The following is a 19,806-nucleotide window of genomic DNA, read 5'->3' on the forward strand; positions in this document are numbered from 1 at the left end:
AAATAATACTTAAAATGAACATTTACAATCTCAGTTCTGTGCAAAATTCATATAAACCACTAAATGCTGGGAAATGGGAAATAAACCCAGATTATCAGGGATGGAAGAAGATTGATTTTAATTGAGGTGCTTTATTACAATTAAAAATCCTACATGGAAAATTATACTTAACTATAAGTACAATAGTAGCCTACTGAAAGTGTAGATACATGCTGCACAACATCAGGAGAATACGTCCTCTTCTCACTCAGAAGGAGGTGCAGGTTCTGGTCCAGGTTCTGGTCCAGGTTCTGGTCCAGGTTCTGGTCCAGGCTCTGGTCCAGGTTCTGGTCCAGGTTCTGGTCATCTCACATCTAGACTACTGTAACTCCCTCCTGGCAGGTCTACCTGTTAGTACCATCCGACCTCTGCAGCTCATCCAGAATGCAGCAACTCGACTGGTCTCTAACCTCCGAAATACACTCACACTACTCCGCTCCTCCTCCTCCTCCTCCTCCTCCTCGATTCTTGTTGTTCTGGGTTTTGTACCCTCATGGTTGATATGCACTTATTGTAAGTCGCTTTGGATAAAAGCATCAGCTAAATGAAATGTAATGTAAAGTAAAAGTCCTGGTTTGGTCCCTCTGACGTGTTATATGATTATATATGACATTATTAGACAATACACATTTTATTTTCTTCTTTTTTTCAGTTTGTAAAGTAACTCGTCACCAAAAGCTGTCAAATAAATGTGGAATGAAAATGTGTTTTTCCTGTGAAATGTGATAAAATAAAAGTACCTCAAAGTTATACTAATTATATGACAAGAAGTATTCAGAGCCTTTAATTAAGGTACTTCATTTCAAGTGAAAATCCTAAATGACAAAATTCTACTTATGTGAGTGTTGGCAGCAAAATGTAGTTAAATTAAAGAACATCCCGACACGTGAGGAGAACAAAACATATCAGACTTATATATATTTATATATATATAAAAACATCTAGTTAAATTATCCAAATGGAAAATAAGAAGCAAAATTTTAGTCATAAAAATCAGACGATAAATAAAAGTTAAGAATAAGTTAAGACTTAATTAACTATCTTATGGTCAGTTTGACTGGGAGACTTTTGAAGTCCAATAGTTTTGTAAATTTGTCAGATTTGCAGGAGATTGATTTTTAAAAAGATGATCCAGATCGGTGAAACAGGCGCTGAGACCTCACAGGCTGGATCCTACATTTCCCACAATGCTTTGCGATCATCTTTTGTTAAAACGCCCATTTTTTGTAACACAAGCTTTCTGTAAAAAAAAAAAAAAGCATCAGTTTATTATTCTCCGATGAGTTCCCCATTAAAAATATTGAATTCTAATTAGGATATTATGTGGTTAATGCTGCATTACAGCTCAGAGGAAATCATAAATCCTAAATTCACATAAACGTGTGAAAAAAAAAAAAAAAGACTGCCTTCACAACAGTGTGTAGTTACATGATTAATATTTTTATTTAAGAACATTATATCTGGTATGTACAGTACAAACAAAAACAGCTGGGGTGCATCACCGGTGTGGCACAGAAAAAAGTTCAAACCATCAGATGCTGCACACTGAAAATAAAAACAACAAAACACATCCCGTAAATATCTCCAGAAATCATGAAGCGTACAGACGACGGCTGCTTGAGAGTCTGAAATCACCGCGGTCACTTTAAATTTAAAGCACTAAGTGGACCTCAAACTTCTGCTGTGATGTGAACTAAACAACACACACAGGAAGTAACAGTCTTGAATGTGTGTGTGTGTGTGTGTGTGTGTGTGTGTGTGTGTGTGTGTGTGTGTGTGTGTGTGTGTGTGTGTGTGTGAAGAACAGAGAGGCACGAGCAGCTCACTTACAGTACGTGATACTCAGACACACAAACACAACGCACAAACAAACAACAAATGACAACAACAACAAAGAACACAGCAGCCTCAGCGGGACAGTTTCAGTGAACAGCTTGGACCTTTCTGTTTTGAAAAGGCAGCACCTGAATCCAAATTTCTCCGAGGAGTCACCTGTTGCCGGGTAGAATTTTAGTTTTGGAATTATTTTTTTTTTACTCCTTCGGCTGTTGCCGGGTAACGTGACTCGGTAGTAACCCACTATTTTGTCAGCCGTTGCCCATGGCTGCGTAATTGAAATCAAGGATTTAATTTTTTTTTATTTTTTAATTCTACAAAAGAAAAACAATATGGCTGCCCCCCCCCCTAAAAAAAACAACAAAACCAGATAAAACGACACGAGGAGATGAAAATAAAATAGAGACTTCGTTCACAAACAAATAAAAACGACGGGAGAGATGGCGACAATGTGTACCCCAAAAAAAACTAAATACGTGTGACCGTGCAAGTCAACATAGAAATCTTGTTTTTTTAAAAATACATATTTACAGATTAATACATATGCTCTCACATCTCTGGACAGGAAGTGGAGGATGTGCATAAAGTAGCTGGCTATGGTTCGGAGGGGAGCAGTGTGCACCTGTGTGTTCGTTTCAAAAACCTCTCAGCAAACTTTCTGGATCTCCGTTAGTTGGTTTTAGACATTTTCACCAAACGAGTTCTTTTAATAATCTCTGTCGAACGTCGAGGCTCCTGGCGAGTGGAGAGGTTTTATTTTGAAATCCGAGTGGAGAGGTTTTATTTTGAAATCCCTGATTCTGTTCTCAAACGGGCAGTTTCACCATCCTCGACAAAGTGTTAGCTTTTTTTTAAAAAAAAAATTTTATTATTATTTTTTACACGAAATCAAATCTTTTTCCTCATTAAAAAAAAAACAAAACCATTTAACTTGTGAGTTGAATTTCGTCACTTTGACCTTCGAGACTTTAAATTTCACTTTAGAGCTCAGATTAAAAAAGGGAAGCCGAGGACTTTTTTTTGGGATGTTTTGACTCTGGTTTGGTGAAGTTTGGTGAAGTTTGGTGAAGTTTGGTGGAGTTTGGTGAAGTTTGATGAAGTTTGGTGGAGTTTGGTGAAGTTTGGTGAAGTTTGGTGAAGTTTGGTGGAGTTTGGTGAAGTTTGGTGGAGTTTGGTGAAGTTTGGTGGAGTTTGGTGAAGTTTGGTGAAGTTTGGTGAAGGACAGAATTAAAACACGACACTCAACACGACCGGAGAGGAGTGCCCCCCCCCCCCCCCTCCCATTCAGTGCAAACACAATACGCCACTATCGTCCACAAATACAGCAAATACACAACAAAGTCGTGACTCCACAATCACCGTTAGAAATACTCATCTCAACGAGCCTGTTCACGTCGACTCTTCCATATAAAAAGACTTGTCGAGATACTTTTTTTTTTTTTTTTTTTTTTTTACAGTGTAGCCCAAAAAAATAAATAATACAGTAAATACATAAATAAATACGTTCTCGATTTGCAGCGTGGTTTAAGGAACTACAGCGGCCACGACGGGATACAGAAAATATACTTTGTGTCATACCACATATACGCCACAGACACTACAACACTCGCAAGCCAATCATCTCGGGCAAAGCTACGAATAAACCCGGAAACACAACCGGACGAGGCTACGACGGACGATTTTTAAATTTCATTATTTTCTAAATAAATATTTCCACAATATTGGAATCAAACAGTTCGGTAAAAGCTGCCGTCATTTCAGATTAAAAATTTTTTTTTTTAGGAACCACTGGTTTATAGCTGCCTGTTTACGAGGCTTTTTAGAGCCAGGGGAATCCAACCTTTTCTTTTTTTACTTTTTCAATTAGGGGGGGGGGGGGGACAGATACTTGCTTTATAGCTCCACCCGGCTATCGGCAAAAATATTGTACTTATGTTATTTGCCTAATTTATGGCGCAGCCAGCTCAGTGTGAGAATCTCTGCTGTGTTTATGTCCTCTGACCTCTGTGTGTCTCTCTTAAACGATAACGTTAACGCTACAGGTTGGAGACCCCTGCTGGTTCGGTTTTGGGCCTTTAAGAGCCATTCGAAAGATCTTTAAAGCATCTATGGACATTCTTCACGTTGGATCACAAATAACACGTCATGTCTAAAACACATATGTCCACTCATGGGAAAAAACGATGTTCAGTTTGACCTGAAGGCAGATTGACGTAGGTTTAGCCCTACAGTGTAGCACTGTGCTACAGCAGAGAGCGGTGGGTGGAGCTGAAGAGCTCGAGGTTACGTAACTACTGTTCTCTGAGTGTTTTCAAAGGAAGACAACAGAAAGAAGGCTTTAAAGGTCCCAAACTGAATAAATGTAATTTATTTTTTTGATTATAAAATTAAATTTTACAAGATTTAAATTAAATTTAAATTATAAAGCAGGTGTACGTGCTTCATATATAAATACTGTGAAAGTGTCTGGGAAATGCAACAGTGCCGTTTGGACTTCTGTAAGTTTGTGATGTCACAAACTCAGACACATGTCCACCCTCAGCACGGCATACTGTCCAATTTTTTTTTTTTGATCTCAAAGAAAACAGAGCAGTCAGTCCGTCGCAGAGCTAACAAGCTACAACACAGAAGAAAACATGTGATTGGCCAGGGCGTGTTTTACTTTGAAAAAGTCAGCCAATCAGAAGAGAGTATCGCCTTAAAGACACAGACACGAAACAGCCCGAGAGCTGCAGAGAGAAGCTTTAAAACAGGAGGTGTAAAACTATATTGAAATGTTTTTTGGTGCTTAAAACCACAAAAATGTCTTCTTATGCAAGATTAAAAATAAAAACATGAGAAAAGTGTAAAATATGGGACCTTTAAAGAGATCTGCCGCCTTTGGAGCCCAAAGTTTGCCGACACTCGGTCAGTGGACTTCAAGAGACAAAGAAAAACCAACCAATAACAAATAGACAGAAGAGCTTTTAAACTTTGCCCACAAATCAACCAACCAATCAGAGCATTGAGAGCCGCTGCCTCCAGATACCGAACCACCGGAGACGGTCGCGTCTTCATTTACCCGCCGTTTGTACAGTATTAGCACTTTCCCCCTTTAGTTGCCTCTGCCCATGATCAGCTCCTGCAGTGTTTAGGCTGTACGTTTCTACATTGATTGCACATTTTTATTACGTCTCTTATCTACTCTAAAATCAGCTTTGCCAGATATATCGCTCAGGTAAATACACTGTAGGTGATGAGCAGTTTGTTCGCGGTTGTTTAAGCGCCGTTTGTGGCTCTAATGCTGACTGCTAATTGTATGTTTACCAAAGTGCATATTTAATAAAAGAGTTCATCTTTAACTCTGAGCTGCACCTTCTTACCCATCGGGAAAGCACTACAATTCTAAAGTGGCTTTTATAACGATATACTTTGTACAAAAAATTTATTTCTATGGTAATAAATACTATAATGATAATGATTTTCCCTTTAGCAAAAAAATATACATTGCACGTTATCCTACTTTAATGTACATGTGGAAAACAGGCCGGTTGTTACTCCACAAAATATCCTCCAGGAAAGCAACAAATCCACAAGAAACCCACATTTAATTATCAATATATCGTCATACAAACTAAATTATCTGGTGAACGTGAAACTTTGTTTGTTTGTGAATAAATTCGCGATGAGCAGGTATCACCAGGGGTGGCGCCAAACTCCAAATACGTAAAGATAAACTCGTGGATTACATCTTTAACTACAGTAGCTGTCTTTTTTATATTAAAATAAATTCTGCTGTTAACTCCACACCTTAAATTGAACAACCAGAAGCACTTTGGCATCGCTAAAAAGCTCCCCGGTCCGTCCAGCAAAGCGTGAAATAGACACGCATGCACGCTACAGCAAAACGTGAGATAGACACGCTTTGGGCTGTATAGGATTACAGTTACACGCCCAAAGCGTCGATATCTCACGTTTTTGGTCTGTAGTCGATGGGCGTGTCTATTTCACCCCTTTTTTGCCGTCATGTAGGATTTGGTCTGTCAGCTCGTAACGAACAGCTGAAGGAAGAAGCTTAAAAAGCAAAAATATTAACATCAGACGTGTGATTTTGAATAAAATATAATCTACAGCTACGCTCATATTGCACTACGATATCCACTACGGACTTTAATATCAGGAATGTGTGAATTCAAAGAAAACAATCACACACGCTGCTTCCCGACCAGCTCACCTGGACCCTCTCACACACACACACACACACACACACACACACACACACACACACACACACACACACACACACACACACACTCACAGCCGTGCTGAAAACGACTCGCTCTTCTAACGAGTAGCAGCTGAATTCCTACGGAGGGAAGAAGGAGCTGCAGGAAATGTCGCAGAAAAAGAAGAAATCCATGAAAGCAGGTCAAAGGTCAAACCCTAGAAGTCGATGACACGTTTGTCGGTCTGCTATTAAATAAAATCGTTTTGTTTTTTGAGATTTTCCTTCATTTATAACCTTTAAAACAACACCTACACCTCTATTTATTTCCCGTGCCGCCCTGTTTATCTTTGAGGGGCGTGGTCTCCATCAGCGGGACCTTCTCCTTCACGGGCGAGGCCGGGATCTTCATGGCGGTGCTGGCGCTGGCCGGAGGGTTCTCGCCGGACAGCGAGGGGGAGGAGGCGGGAGGCAGGGTGCTGCTGAAGCAGCGGGCGATCTCGTCGAAGGTCTTGCCCCTCGTCTCCGGGACTTTGATGTAGGTGAAGAAGAAGAAGAGGACGAGGAAGGAGCTGAAGATGAGGAAGACCCAAGGGCCGCACCATTCCTGAGGACAGGAGATTAGACGATGAAAACGAACGAAATAAAAGCGGTAAAAGTCCACAAAAACAAAACGTCCCCGCCGTCCCCGCCCCCTTACCACTAGTTTGGGGAAGCTCATTCCAACCAGGAAGTTGGCCGTCCAATTGCAGCAGCCGGCCACGGCCATGGCCGCCGGGCGGGGCCCCTGGGAGAAGAGCTCGGCCACGATGAACCACGGGATCGGACCGGGGCCCATCTCGAACATCGCCACGAAGAGCATGACGGCAAAGATGGCCATGTAGCTCATGGCGGGGATGTGCTTCTGCTCAGGAACGGAGGACACGTATTCAGTGATTGACGGAAAAAAGATTTAAATTTATTGATTATCTGATAATTAATACGAAAATCTGTGAGTATTTTTCTTTCTCCAACCAGATGAACTACAAACCAGGTGAACTCACCAGCAGCAGGCAGATGGTCATCAACAGAGCGCTGACCGCCATCCCGCTGAGCCCCAGCAGGTGGAGAGTCCTTCGTCCCGCCTTCTCCACCAGGAAGAGCTGCGACGCGACGGGTGGAGACAGAGACGGGAGGGGGTGAGGGGGGTGAAACACAAACACAAACACAAACACAAACACAAACACTCACAGAAACGACGGTGAAGATGGTGTTGACGATGCCGGCGCCGATGGTGGCGAAGATGGGCTTCTTCACGCCTGCCGAGGCGAAGATCCCGGTGGAGTAGTAGAAGACCTGAGGAGGAGGAGGAGGAGGAGGAGGAAGAGGAAAAGGAGGAGGAAGAGGAAGAGGAGGAGGAAGGATGTTATGTTTTATAATAATCAAGTCAGTTTATTTATGAAGAACAGAAGTCGACCAAAATGATGCATGAAACACGAAATATGAACACAAATCAAACAGACCTGAAACAAATGAAACAAAACTAAAGAAGTTAAAAACAATTTTAAAACAAAGCAACACACACAAATAACAATATATTAATACGTACACAAATTAAAAGTTTAAATTAAAATTTAAATCAAACATGAATAAATAAACAAACATTTAAATTTTAATTTGAAATTAAAACAAGAAATTTGAATAAAAGTAAAATAACATTTAATTTGAAAATTTTAATTGATTTTATCTATCAATAATTCAAATGAAAACAAAAATTGAAATAAACTCAAAATTTAAATTAAAATGAGGCCTAATCTGGAGATGTGAGTGAAATTAATAAATTCAGAAATGAACTAAAATTAAAATAAAAAAATCCAAATCACGTTTATTTTGATTAATTTAATGAATTAATAAATATAATTGTAATAAAAAAAATTGAATTAAAAATAAACAAAAAAATGATGAAATTAAAATGATGATCTAATCTGGAGAAATCAGTGAGAATAAATGTTTTCAATAGAGATTTGAAGACTGATGATTTTGTTTGACGTGTGGACACTAAGTTGATTGTATAACGTGTTTTTTTTAATGCAGGCCACAGGGTGAGGGTCTGTCGTCAAGGCAACCACTCACGGGGTTCCATAGTAACAACTAATGATAAACGTGTGTGTGTGTGTGTGTGTGTGTGTGTGTGTGTGTGTGCTGCTGACTCACAGCGTTGATGCCCGACAGCTGCTGTGAGAGCTGCAGCATGACGGCGATGAGCAGCGGCTGGCGGTACACCGGCGAGCGGAAGAGCTCGGCGATGGTCACCTTCTTCTCCATGGCCATCTTGGCGCTCTCCTCCTTCATCTCCTGCATGTCTTTGATCACGTCCTCGGTGCCGCGCAGACGCACCAGCGCTGTGGACGGATCGAGAGGACAGAGTTATCTTCGGCGAGAAAAAAAAAAAAGAAAAAAAAAGTGACGAGGACGGCGTTTTTTCTTCCTCGTCCGTCGCCGCACCGGTTCAGAGAACCTGCTGTTTGTGTTTTGTTTGTGTTTTGTTTGTGTTTTGTTTGTGCTGCGAAATGAGAAAGTGGGTCAGAGCCTCGGCGTCGACACCGAACAGACGCCAAAACCTTCTGTCGCCTCGAGGACTCTCGTCTCACCTCCGAGTGTCTGTCACTGTACGGGGGAGAAAAAAAAATCACTGCTCTTCCAATTAGAGAGCACGATCTGTTTTTGGTTTCACATTTTTACTTTACGAGTTCGCTGGAGGACAATATTTACTTCACATTTCATACGTTAATGTTACACTTTTAGTTTTTCTTATTTATGGTCAAAGGACCTCATTTTTATGACATTTTAAGTCATTTTTTAGTAAAACAACAATTATTTTTATTATAATGAAGATACAAATTCATAGTTTAGCTGTAAAAAAGAGTGCTGCTGAGGCAGAATGGAAAATTCATCACAAATGTAGTTTTTTGTCAAACCTCGTCAGCCAACTTCGTTCCAGCTCATCGACACACGTTTTACACTTCTTAAAGTCGTTCATGAAGTCGATACGTTCATTGAATAACGAACGATTGAATCCGCTGAAACCGGAGCAACTTTTTGAGAGAGAAAATTGCAAATATTTGATTGTGAAAAAGGAGATCCCGACATGTGCGTGGTGTCGGTGTGCACCTTGGCGAGCCTGCTCCTCCTGCTTCAGGTTGATGAGCAGGAATCGGGGGCTCTCGGGGCAGAAGGGCAGCAGGATGCACTGCAGCACGGCGGGCACCACGGTGAGGGCGAGCAGCAGGGGCCACATCTTCTGGGAGCCCAGCAGGGCCTCCAGACCGAAGATCTACAACAGAGAAGAAAAAAAAAACACACACACACACACACACACACACACACACACACACACACACACACGACCGTTAGAGTCGAGTCCTCGGCGGCAGATCGACGGTGAAGTTCGTGTCGCCGCCGACCTGAGCGATCAGGATGCCCACGACCACGCCGAGCTGGTGCAGCGTGCCGAAGGCGCCCCGGAGCGGCGTCGGCGACACCTCGCCCACGTACATGGGCGTCAGGCCGGTGAAGAGGCCGCAGAACAGGCCGATGACCAGGCGGCCGGCGATCACCATCTCGTAGGAGGAGCAAAGGGTGGAGAAGCCCATGAGGAGGCCGCCGATCAACGCCAGACAGTTGACCAGGACCATGGAGCGCCGCCTGGGGAGGAAGGAGGAGGGAGACTCGTTCAGTCCTTCCACAGCTACTGGTTCGTTCCAGATGTTGACAGATGTTTGTGCCGCCTTCACGGTTTAGAGTCATACTTCTACTCCAGACTCGAGTGGACTCAACATGGAGCCGGAGACGGCAGGTGATTAGCCTAGCTTAGCATAAGGAGAGCAAACATGAGCCTAGCTTTCAAAAATGTGTCTTCAAACTAGATTAAAACTGAATATATTGTGTTGTTTTTTAGTCTGACGCAAACAAAAATGTGGAAAAAAAAAAAACTTTTGGAAAGAAGCAGAGTAGCTTCTTTTCTTTTTTTCTTTTTTACTTTATTTAAAGACTTATTATTTTTTTATTTTTAATGTGAAAAAGAGACGTTTTTACCTGATATTCACACATGCTAAGGCATTGCATGTAATTAAACTTATTATTATTATTATTATTATTATTATTATATATATAAATATACAGTGGGTACGGAAAGTATTCAGACCCCTTTAAATTTTTCACTCTTTGTTTCATTGCAGCCATTTGCTAAAATCAAAAAAGTTCATTTTATTTCTCATTAATGTACACTCAGCACCCCATCTTGACAAAAAAAACAGAAATGTAGAAATTTGTGCAAATTTATTAAAAAAGAAAAACTGAAATATCACATGGTCATAAGTATTCAGACCCTTTGCTGTGACACTCATATTTAATTCACATGCTGTCCATTTCTTCTGATCCTCCTTGAGATGGTTCTACTCCTTCATTGGAGTCCAGCTGTGTTTAATTAAACTGATTGGACTTGATTAGGAAAGGCACACACCTGTCTATATAAGACCTCACAGCTCACAGTGCATGTCAGAGCAAATGAGAATCATGAGGTCGAAGGAACTGTCCAAGGAGCTCAGAGACAGAATTGAGGCAAGGCACAGATCTGGCCAAGGTTACAAAATAATTTCTGCAGCACTCAAGGTTCCTAAGAGCACAGTGGCCTCCATAATCCTTAAATGGAAGAAGTTTGGGACGACCAGAACTCTTCCTAGACCTGGCCGTCCAGCCAAACTGAGCAATCGTGGGAGAAGAGCCTTGGTGAGAGAGGTAAAGAAGAACCCAAAGATCACTGTGGCTGAGCTCCAGAGATGCAGTAGGGAGATGGGAGAAAGTTCCACAAAGTCAACTATCACTGCAGCCCTCCACCAGTCGGGGCTTTATGGCAGAGTGGCCCGACGGAAGCCTCTCCTCAGTGCAAGACATATGAAAGCCCGCATAGAGTTTGCCAAAAAACACATGAAGGACTCCCAGACTATGAGAAATAAGATTCTCTGGTCTGATGAGACCAAGATTGAACTTTTTAGCGTTAATTCTAAGCGGTATGTGTGGAGAAAACCAGGCACTGCTCATCACCTGCCCAATACAATCCCAACAGTGAAACATGGTGGTGGCAGCATCATGCTATGGGGGTGTTTTTCAGCTGCAGGGACAGGACGACTGGTTGCAATTGAAGGAAAGATGAATGCGGCCAAGTACAGAGATATCCTGGAAGAAAACCTCTTCCAGAGTGCTCTGGACCTCAGACTGGGCCGAAGGTTCACCTTCCAACAAGACAATGACCCTAAGCACACAGCTAAAATAACAAAGGAGTGGCTTCGGAACAACTCTGTGACCATTCTTGACTGGCCCAGCCAGAGCCCTGACCTAAACCCAATTGAGCATCTCTGGAGAGACCTGAAAATGGCTGTCCACCAACGTTCACCATCCAACCTGACGGAACTGGAGAGGATCTGCAAGGAAGAATGGCAGAGGATCCCCAAATCCAGGTGTGAAAAGCTTGTTGCATCATTCCCAAGAAGACTCATGGCTGTACGAGCTCAAAAGGGTGCTTCTACTAAATACTGAGCAAAGGGTCTGAATACTTATGACCATGTGATACTTCAGTTTTTCTTTTTTAATAAATTTGCACAAATTTCTACATTTCTGTTTTTTTCTGTCAAGATGGGGTGCTGAGTGTACATTAATGAGAAATAAAATGAACTTTTATGATTTTAGCAAATGACTGCAATGAAACAAAGAGTGAAACATTTAAAGGGGTCTGAATACTTTCCGTACCCACTGTATATATATATAAATATAAATTATTTATATATATATAAATAAAAGCCAGATGTATTTCTGCTGTGCTCTAAATGTCTCTAATTATGTTTTGGAAAATAGATTTAAGCACTTAAAAGGATCTGACCACAGAAAGGAAATAGAGTGTGTTTTGATGTCGAAAGGAGAAAACAAAGGACGGACTCGCTTCATGAAATCCATTAACGGTAACGACTGGAGGCGGTTCGGGGAATAAACACAACAAAAACAACAAAAACAACAACATACCCTGCGATGGAAAACCTAAAAAAAAACCTCACAGAATTAATATTATCAAAACAAAAAGACGATCCGTACCTCCCGAATCTGTTGGCCATGACGCCCACGCTGAAGGAGCCCACCATGCCGCCCACGCTGAAGATCGCCACGGCGACGCTCCACACGACGGTGCAGACGCCCGGGCTGATTGGCTCGCCGTAGCGCTCCATCCAGGTGTCATTGAAGAAAGATCGCAGTTTCTGAGGAGAGATGAAATAAACCCCGGGATAATTTACCGAACCGTCGAGGGCGCTTTAAGGGAATTTTTTTTTTTTTTTTTTTTTTTTTGTGATTAGCTTAGCTTAGCATAAAGACTGAAAGCGAGGGGAAACAGCTAGCATCGCTTTTGGCCTTAGTATAAACTTCACTTCTGCACTCACAAACGTACTCTTTTTTTTAAAAAATTAAACATGTGACATACAGCTTTAATTAGTGAGCTTTAAAAAAAGAAAAGTTTTTATGCTAAACTAGGATAATCCACATTTAGCAGATTTACTGGTCGTCATCAGTCCCTCCAGGAGTTTGAGGATTTTTTTTTTGTGATTGTTGGGATCAAAAATGCTTCATTACGATGCAATTTTACTGAGTTTTAAATTAGTTTTTTGCGGTAAAAATTGCAAGAGTTTTTTTTTTCAAACGATAGCGTAATAAAGAAAAAGAGTCGTACGTAATAAACAAGCTGCAAATCACAGAAATATTTAAGGTCTTATCTTAAATTTTGCAAACTTAAAAAAACCAAACAGCTGGAGGTACAAAACTGATCCAACAAATTGACCACATCTCCCATGATCCCCGTTACTTCCTTTTTTAAAAGAGAATTCTGTTCAATATGCGTGTAGTTCGTTTTGATTGAGAAACGAAAGGTTTCATTGACTTTTGTTGACAAAGAGACTTTTATTTTGAAAGGCTTCTTTTTGAGCCCCCGAAAAAACGGGTCAGCAGAGCTTCTGTTGAGTCGAGTGAAATATTGCTGACGTTTAAATCCACTTGTGTCGTATCTGCCTGAATGTAAAAACGGTCTTTATGGAAATCACCAAATTAAAATCAGATGTGAAGTTCAGATGTTTGGTTGATTTTCACCGACCTGCTCCGGAGCGTTGATGACGCCCGTGTTGTAACCAAACTGGAGAGACCCGATGACGGCGGTGCACAAGGAGAACAGGAGGTAACCTGTCACCTGCTTTTCCTGGAGGAGGAGGAGGAGGAGGAGGAAGAGAGAGGAAATCAGAGCTCATAATGGGATTTAAAATGACTGCAGCAGACAGACAGATGCAATAAAACTATGACGCAATGACACACACACACAATATAATCACCATGTTCATACTTCACAGCTCTCAGTGCTATTTTTTTTAATTTTTTTTTTACCATTTTCCACAAACTAAAAGTTATAAATATTATTTAGTAAATATATATTTCTGGTCTCGACTGTTTTCATGTCTTAGTTTGTCCTCCCTGAGGACAATCAGCTAACTGCAGATGTAATTGAATCCCGCAGCAGAGCCGGGGCCCCGTAACCACGGCGATTTGGCTCCTTAATAACATCAGGGTGAAATAAAAGGAGCCGTCCGGCTTCCCGTGGAGCTTCATGGGAAATCTGGAGGAGCTCGATGAACTTTTAACATTTTCTAAAATGTGTTTATCCGTGACCGGAGCCGCTGCTTGCTTTTATATTTCTTTGTTTGTATTTCTAATTAGAAATAAAAGCCCCATTCTGTTTCCTTTCAGTTGTTTCAGTTCACTTCATTTCTCTTTGCTGATGATAAAACTGAAAAATGCCGACGTTGGCGGGCCTGAAATAAACAGACGGGATATCGACGAGTCGGCAGTCGTTCTTCCTTCAGAGCTGCGCCCTATAAATCCATTTTAAAAGTGGACTGGACGGCTGCAGAGACGACTTAACTCTTAATACTGATAAATATATTAGTACACTGAATAAACTAATGCTCCCTTTGATGGCTTCAGTTTCAGTTGTGATGCCGTCAGAACAAGTCAGAGCAGATATTTAGGAAACACAATCCAGACGGGCATCTTTTTGGAGGCCTTCGAAAGATTTCCAAACGGGCCGCATGGAGCCCGCGGGCCTCAGTTTGAACAGCTGGCGGATTGAGCTGAAGATTAGTGTTGTCATGGCTTCAATCAGAAAAATAAACTACATTAAACAGCTGTTTTACTGATGTTTTAACTTTGAATAACCGAACCGGGCCGGAAAATTGGGCCTCCGTGTCTTTGTTTCTGCTGAGTCGGCGTCCGACAGAGAGACCCGGTGCTGACGGAGCAGAAGCGCCGGTCACACGAGTACATCGGACACAGTATTGAGACGCGGCCGGGCCTCAGGTGATCCTCCGACCTTGGACGCGCGACAATATCAGTGCGAGGTCAGGTGATATTAGCAAACGCCGCACCTACCCAGGATGCACTTCTGCGGGAGGTGTGTGAGCGGGAACCAATCGGAGGAGAGGAGAACCAGTAAGTGGACCTTGGATGAAGGCAGAATCGTCTTTATTTTATTTCATGTTGTTTCATTTGACCTGACTAATACAGCTTTTGTCACCACAAAAAAGGAAATAAAAGAAACATATCAGTTCATTAAAAGTGTTTTCAGCTGCAGGTTTTGTTGTAATTTCTTTTATTTTCTGTTCAAAATATTTGATAAAATCTCCATAAATTCTAATAATGAACCTGAACTTTTTTTTTCTTTCGAAACATGAATGTTTTTAACGTGATCTTTTGTCATTTTATGTCCTCGCTGTGTTGTTTGTTTTTTGTAAAGTGTTTTTGAGACCATGTTGTGATTTTATCATTTACAAAAGTCTGTCTGTGCAGTAAAGTTATTTTTTTTTACATTATAAAACTTAAACACTTTAAAAAGTGAAAAAAAAAAAACAATGCTGCACGCTCACGTTGAATTTAACGATCTTCTGAGCTCCATCTCTAAAATTAAGTGGACTGCGCCTTTAATTTGAAGGATGGGTTTCAGGAAGAGTTCCTTCAAAATAAAATCCTCGGAATTTTACGCGGGTTCATTTTCTTAAGTATGAAAAGTTTCAGCTGCAATAAAAATGACGACATGGAAACACAAACACACTGAGCCTTCGTCACCTGTCTGTCATCGTCATCGTCATCTTCATCGCTTTAAAAATTAATTAAACGTGACGTGGAGAGAAAAAAAAAAAGCTTCAAGCGTGGTAGGAAGAGCAAAATGAAACTCTCCCCAATCACACACACACACACACACACACACACACACACACACACACACACACACACACACACACACACAGTTCACCTTCCTCTCTCTCTCTCTCTCTCTCTCTCTCTCTCTCCTTCACCGACTGCATTCGTCTCTCTGTTGTTTTTTTGTTTTTTTTTGTCAAGTCACAGTGACTCAGTCGAAATTTACGGGTCACATGACTCCACCCAAACTGTCGATGAGGGATCAATAACAAGGTCAGATCTCGGATCAGCTGATCTCCGGCTACAGATTCGATGTTTACGGTCCTCGAATCTGTGAAGTGCAAACGACAAATCTAGTTCTTCTAAAAAAACAAACAGAAATCCTTCTTAATATCACATTTCTGAAATCAGAACACTTTCAGATCATCGAGATGGATTTCATTTCTCATTGCTGCAAATATTTCTAACAGATTTAAAGAAGCGACGGGAAAACACGACTAAAACCTGAAGAACACAACGTCATTTTTAGTGTTTTAACTCTTTGACTAAGCGTTTCGCACACTTTTACGATGGCGTAGCAGCCTGTTGCTGCATGCAGATGATGTTACTATGGCAACAGGTGTCGAAACGACAACATGTGAACACACTGTCCGCACAAATCCACCCTGATACCGCTGCAGCAACTCAGATTTAGTTTTTTGTGGGTGTTTGCATGTGTAAAAATGAACAATTTAAAAAAAAAAAGCTACAGCGTGTCAGCTGATCACCACGACCCGCTTAAGCTCCGCCCACACGCTCCAAACCAAAATGTCTGCGTTCGTTCGTTCGTTTGTTCGTTTGTTCGTTTGTTTGCAGCCTCTCTGTCTCCCTTTTTTTTTTTTTTTCCAACCATTTTCAAGGAGTGTCCATATCTCCTCCTCCTCCCCCAACATCCTTCCCTCCCGTCTCCACGGCAACAGCCTGGAGGCGACAGCTTTATTGACACAGGCTAGAAAGTGAGCAGAGGGCAGCCCTCTGCACAAAAAGGTCTCAAAGTAAATGAACACTCCTGCTAATGCACGGCAGCACACACACACACACACACACACACACACACACACACACACACACACACACACACACACAGACCTACATCCGAGATCAGCTGAAACTTTTGATTGACAGATGTTTCAGGATTGTTTTGCGTTTTTGTATTTTTTTTTTTTATTGAAAAATAATATCTGGCACGAGAGGTCAGAGCGGGACGGAGCAGAAGGAGGACGACGGGACACTCTCACACACACACACACACACACACACAGACACACGCACACACACACACACACACACACGTCAGGTGATGCATAAATATTTGTGTTGCTTACAGCGAGACACGGACTCTCAGGTCGAATCGACGATGGATTTAATCATGTTTGTGTCACGTAAACAAGTCTGAGTTTAGTTTCTGATGTTCCTCTGGTCGGTCAACAGACTCAAACTGGAGAATTTAGATCAGTTTTAGAGCAAATTTACTCTTTTGTTCCAGCTGGTTTTTGTGTCAAAAAGGAAGTTCAGCTAAAGCAATAAAAAAAAAAAATTAAAAAATATTTTTTTGTGTGCAGATTTTAGGATATTTTTCCTTATTTTGGAGTCAAATTTTTATTTTCCATGAATGTTTCTTGGATTTATTTTCTCCACATCGTTCCTGGATCACGGGTTTTTGGTTTTTTTATTTCTAAGTTTTGCTAAAATCAATATCTGCTCCTTTATCTGGTGATTTCCGGCTATCAGGATGCGACCTCTCAGCTGTTGTTAAACATTTTGCCATCATTTTGAAAATCACTCACCTCCCCTTCCATCTTCTTACAAATGTGTCCGGACGATCACTTCCTGAGCTGAGAGGGTGTCCGAGAGCAGCTCGGCAGCTTCAGGTGGTGTTAAAAAGCTTCGTAGGACACCGCCCTCTCTGACTAAGCCTTTCACACGCTTTTACAATGGTGTAGCAGACTGTTGCTAGATGCAAGATGCTCCGTTACTATGGCAACAGGTGTCGTGACGACAGCATGTGTGCACACGCTGTCGTACACAAACGCACAAATCCACCCTGATATCGCTGCGGCAACTCAGATGTATTTTTTTGTGGGTGTTTGCGTGTGTAAAAATTAAAAATTTAAAATTTAAAAAGCCACAGCGTGTCAGCTGATCACCACGACTCGCTTAAGCTCCGCCCACACGCTCCAAACTAAAATGTCTGTGTTCATTTGTTTGTTTGTTTGTTTGTTTGTTTGCAGCCTCTCTGTCTCCCTTTTTCTTTTCTTTTTTTTTCTCCCTCTCATCCATAAATATTTCCTTAAATATTTTCTGCGTATTAAAAGTCATCGCTTGGAGTTGAAAATGTCTGAATTTACTTTATTTATTTATTTTTTTTGGAAGAATCGCTACAAAACACAATAATCCTCTGAAAAAATAAAAACATGAAATTGTCCTTTTCTGCCTCTCGTTGTTGCAGCAGAAATAAAACCTCCACCTCCTCGCTCAGCCTCTGACTTCATCGTAAATGCAGGATATTCTTCCCAACACATCTGCAGTGCTCGTGGGTGACTCAGAGATGTCCTGCAGCCACATCCCTCCCACACCGACTTCATATAGAAAACACGTGCAGTACTCAGGAAAATAAAAATAAAAATAAAAATAAAAATAAAAATAAAAAGCGACCTCTCAGCTGTTGTTAAGGGTTTTGCCATCATTTTGAAAATCACTCACCTGCCTTTCCATCTTCTTACAAATGTGTCCTGAGGATGACTTCCTGAGCTCAGAGGATGTCCGAGAGCAGCTCGGCAGCTTCAGGTGATGTTAAAAAGCTTCGTAGGACACCGCCCGCCGGCGCTGGCAGCTGCGAGGAAAGGAACAGATCCCACAGTTATGAGGCGCTGTCCTTGGTAGCGAGTCGGCTGAGGCTGGTCGGACACGACCGCCGTCCCCCTCCCGTCCCTCCCCCCTCTCCCCCTCCCGTCCCTCCCCCCTCTCCCCCTCCCTCCCCCCATCAGAGGACCGGCCACCGGAACACGCTCACATCCATTCAATAAGACACGTCCGGAGCTGAGAAGTCTTTGAAATAATCTGTTTCTACTTCTGATGTCGGTCAAAGAGGAGACGGGAGGAGACGCAGCTCCACCCAAACATCCACCCGCTCACCTGTCGCGACTCCACCGGACAAAAGAAGACCCGTCTCGAGCTGCAGGAGTCGCTCCTTGTCCTCCGTCTCTGTCACACACGAGCTGCGAGGAGACCCGCACGTAAACCGCACGCACTTGTTTTCATTATTTATTTTTTTTGCACGTCCATCGTCAACCTATGAAAAAACGAGGAGCTGCTGGGATGCCGTGACGTAGCCCCCCTCCCCAACACCAACCCCTCCCCCCCTTCGCTTTTCTTCTTTTTTTAACGTGCCACTAAAAACGCATGACTCTCGTGCATCATCGCGTGCATCTCTGTCGTCTATATGTCCTATTATGGTTGCAGCCCCCTTTTTCTTTTATTCGGTTAGTTGGTCAGCTCAGTTGACGAAAGAGTGGGCGCATGCGCAGAGGAGGACGGAGGGATTGTCGTGCCCCCTCCTCTCCCCTCCCTCCTCTGTCCTCCTCGCCTTCCCATGATGCCTCACGCTGGCGACCTTGACAGTATAGCTGCTGAGTGACTGATGCTGCGGATGCTGATGCAACGCGGGCCGTTACTAGGGCAACGGGGTCACGGGATGCGGCTCAAAAGGTTGCTGTAGAAAAGGACTTTTTGCCCTCAATCTGCAGACATTCCTGATTTTTAATTATTATTATTTTATTTTTTTACAGCTGCAACGCAAATAAACAACACAAATGAATATGAATAAAGAGCAGGTGTCTCGTTCCTGCAGCTCCGTCGGTCTCATGATGAACTCAGTGACACAAACTGAGGTCAGCTGACTCCACGTCAGGGAGGCGTTATGCAACGAACGCAACGTATATTTCTGCTCCGCATCAGTTGGGTGTAGAAAAAACCTCTGCAATGCACAGGAGCTGCAGGCGTTAACGTCAAACTCCTCCTGGTTTCCTCTACAGAAACAGCTGAGTCGCTATCAGAGGCTCATTTTCAAGTTTTATGGTCAACGAGAAGGTTTTAAAAACAAGATATTTCCATGAAATAGCCACAAACTGGACCTTCAGATGCTTTTCTCAACTTCCAACCTCATGTTTTTTGTTGTTTTGTCACATCTGAGCCATCTTTTCTTTTTTTTATACATATATATATATATATAATATGTATATATATACATATATAAAAAGTAAAATTAAAAGTTTTGTATATATATATAAACAAAACTTTTAAATTGTTTTGCTGTATTTAGCCACAAAAAGTGGGAAACTCAAACCTACTTTGCAGATTTTTTCCCCCCTTTAGTTTTATCTCGGTACATATGGCACTCAAAATACAATCAATCAATAAATCATACT

General features: G+C 41.9%; 1 protein-coding gene across 2 annotated transcripts; it reads right to left on the reverse strand.

The window, feature by feature from the left end:
- Positions 1-1,458: 1,458 nt before the first annotated feature.
- Positions 1,459-18,663, reverse strand: LOC138209975 (solute carrier family 2, facilitated glucose transporter member 1-like). Of its 2 annotated transcripts, XM_069168834.1 has the most exons (11): positions 18,515-18,663; positions 18,083-18,212; positions 13,248-13,349; positions 12,203-12,363; positions 9,523-9,763; positions 9,230-9,392; positions 8,273-8,460; positions 7,310-7,414; positions 7,123-7,221; positions 6,780-6,983; positions 1,459-6,686 (listed from the first exon to the last, which is right to left on the reverse strand). In XM_069168834.1, the coding sequence occupies exons 2-11, from the start codon at positions 18,092-18,094 to the stop codon at positions 6,399-6,401; spliced, it is 1,563 nt and encodes a 520-aa protein (XP_069024935.1). In that variant the 5' UTR covers positions 18,095-18,212; positions 18,515-18,663; the 3' UTR covers positions 1,459-6,398. The 2 variants fall into 2 exon arrangements, with proteins under 2 accessions (XP_069024935.1, XP_069024936.1); XM_069168835.1 differs by lacking the exons at positions 18,083-18,212; positions 18,515-18,663 and adding an exon at positions 17,167-18,042.
- Between the last annotated feature and the right edge of the window lie 1,143 nt (positions 18,664-19,806).

This window comes from Embiotoca jacksoni, unplaced genomic scaffold (assembly GCF_022577435.1).
Source record: "Embiotoca jacksoni isolate LCO1_2020_lvr unplaced genomic scaffold, fEmbJac1.0.p SCAF_41, whole genome shotgun sequence".
In the NCBI taxonomy this organism is placed as follows: domain Eukaryota; kingdom Metazoa; phylum Chordata; class Actinopteri; family Embiotocidae; genus Embiotoca; species Embiotoca jacksoni.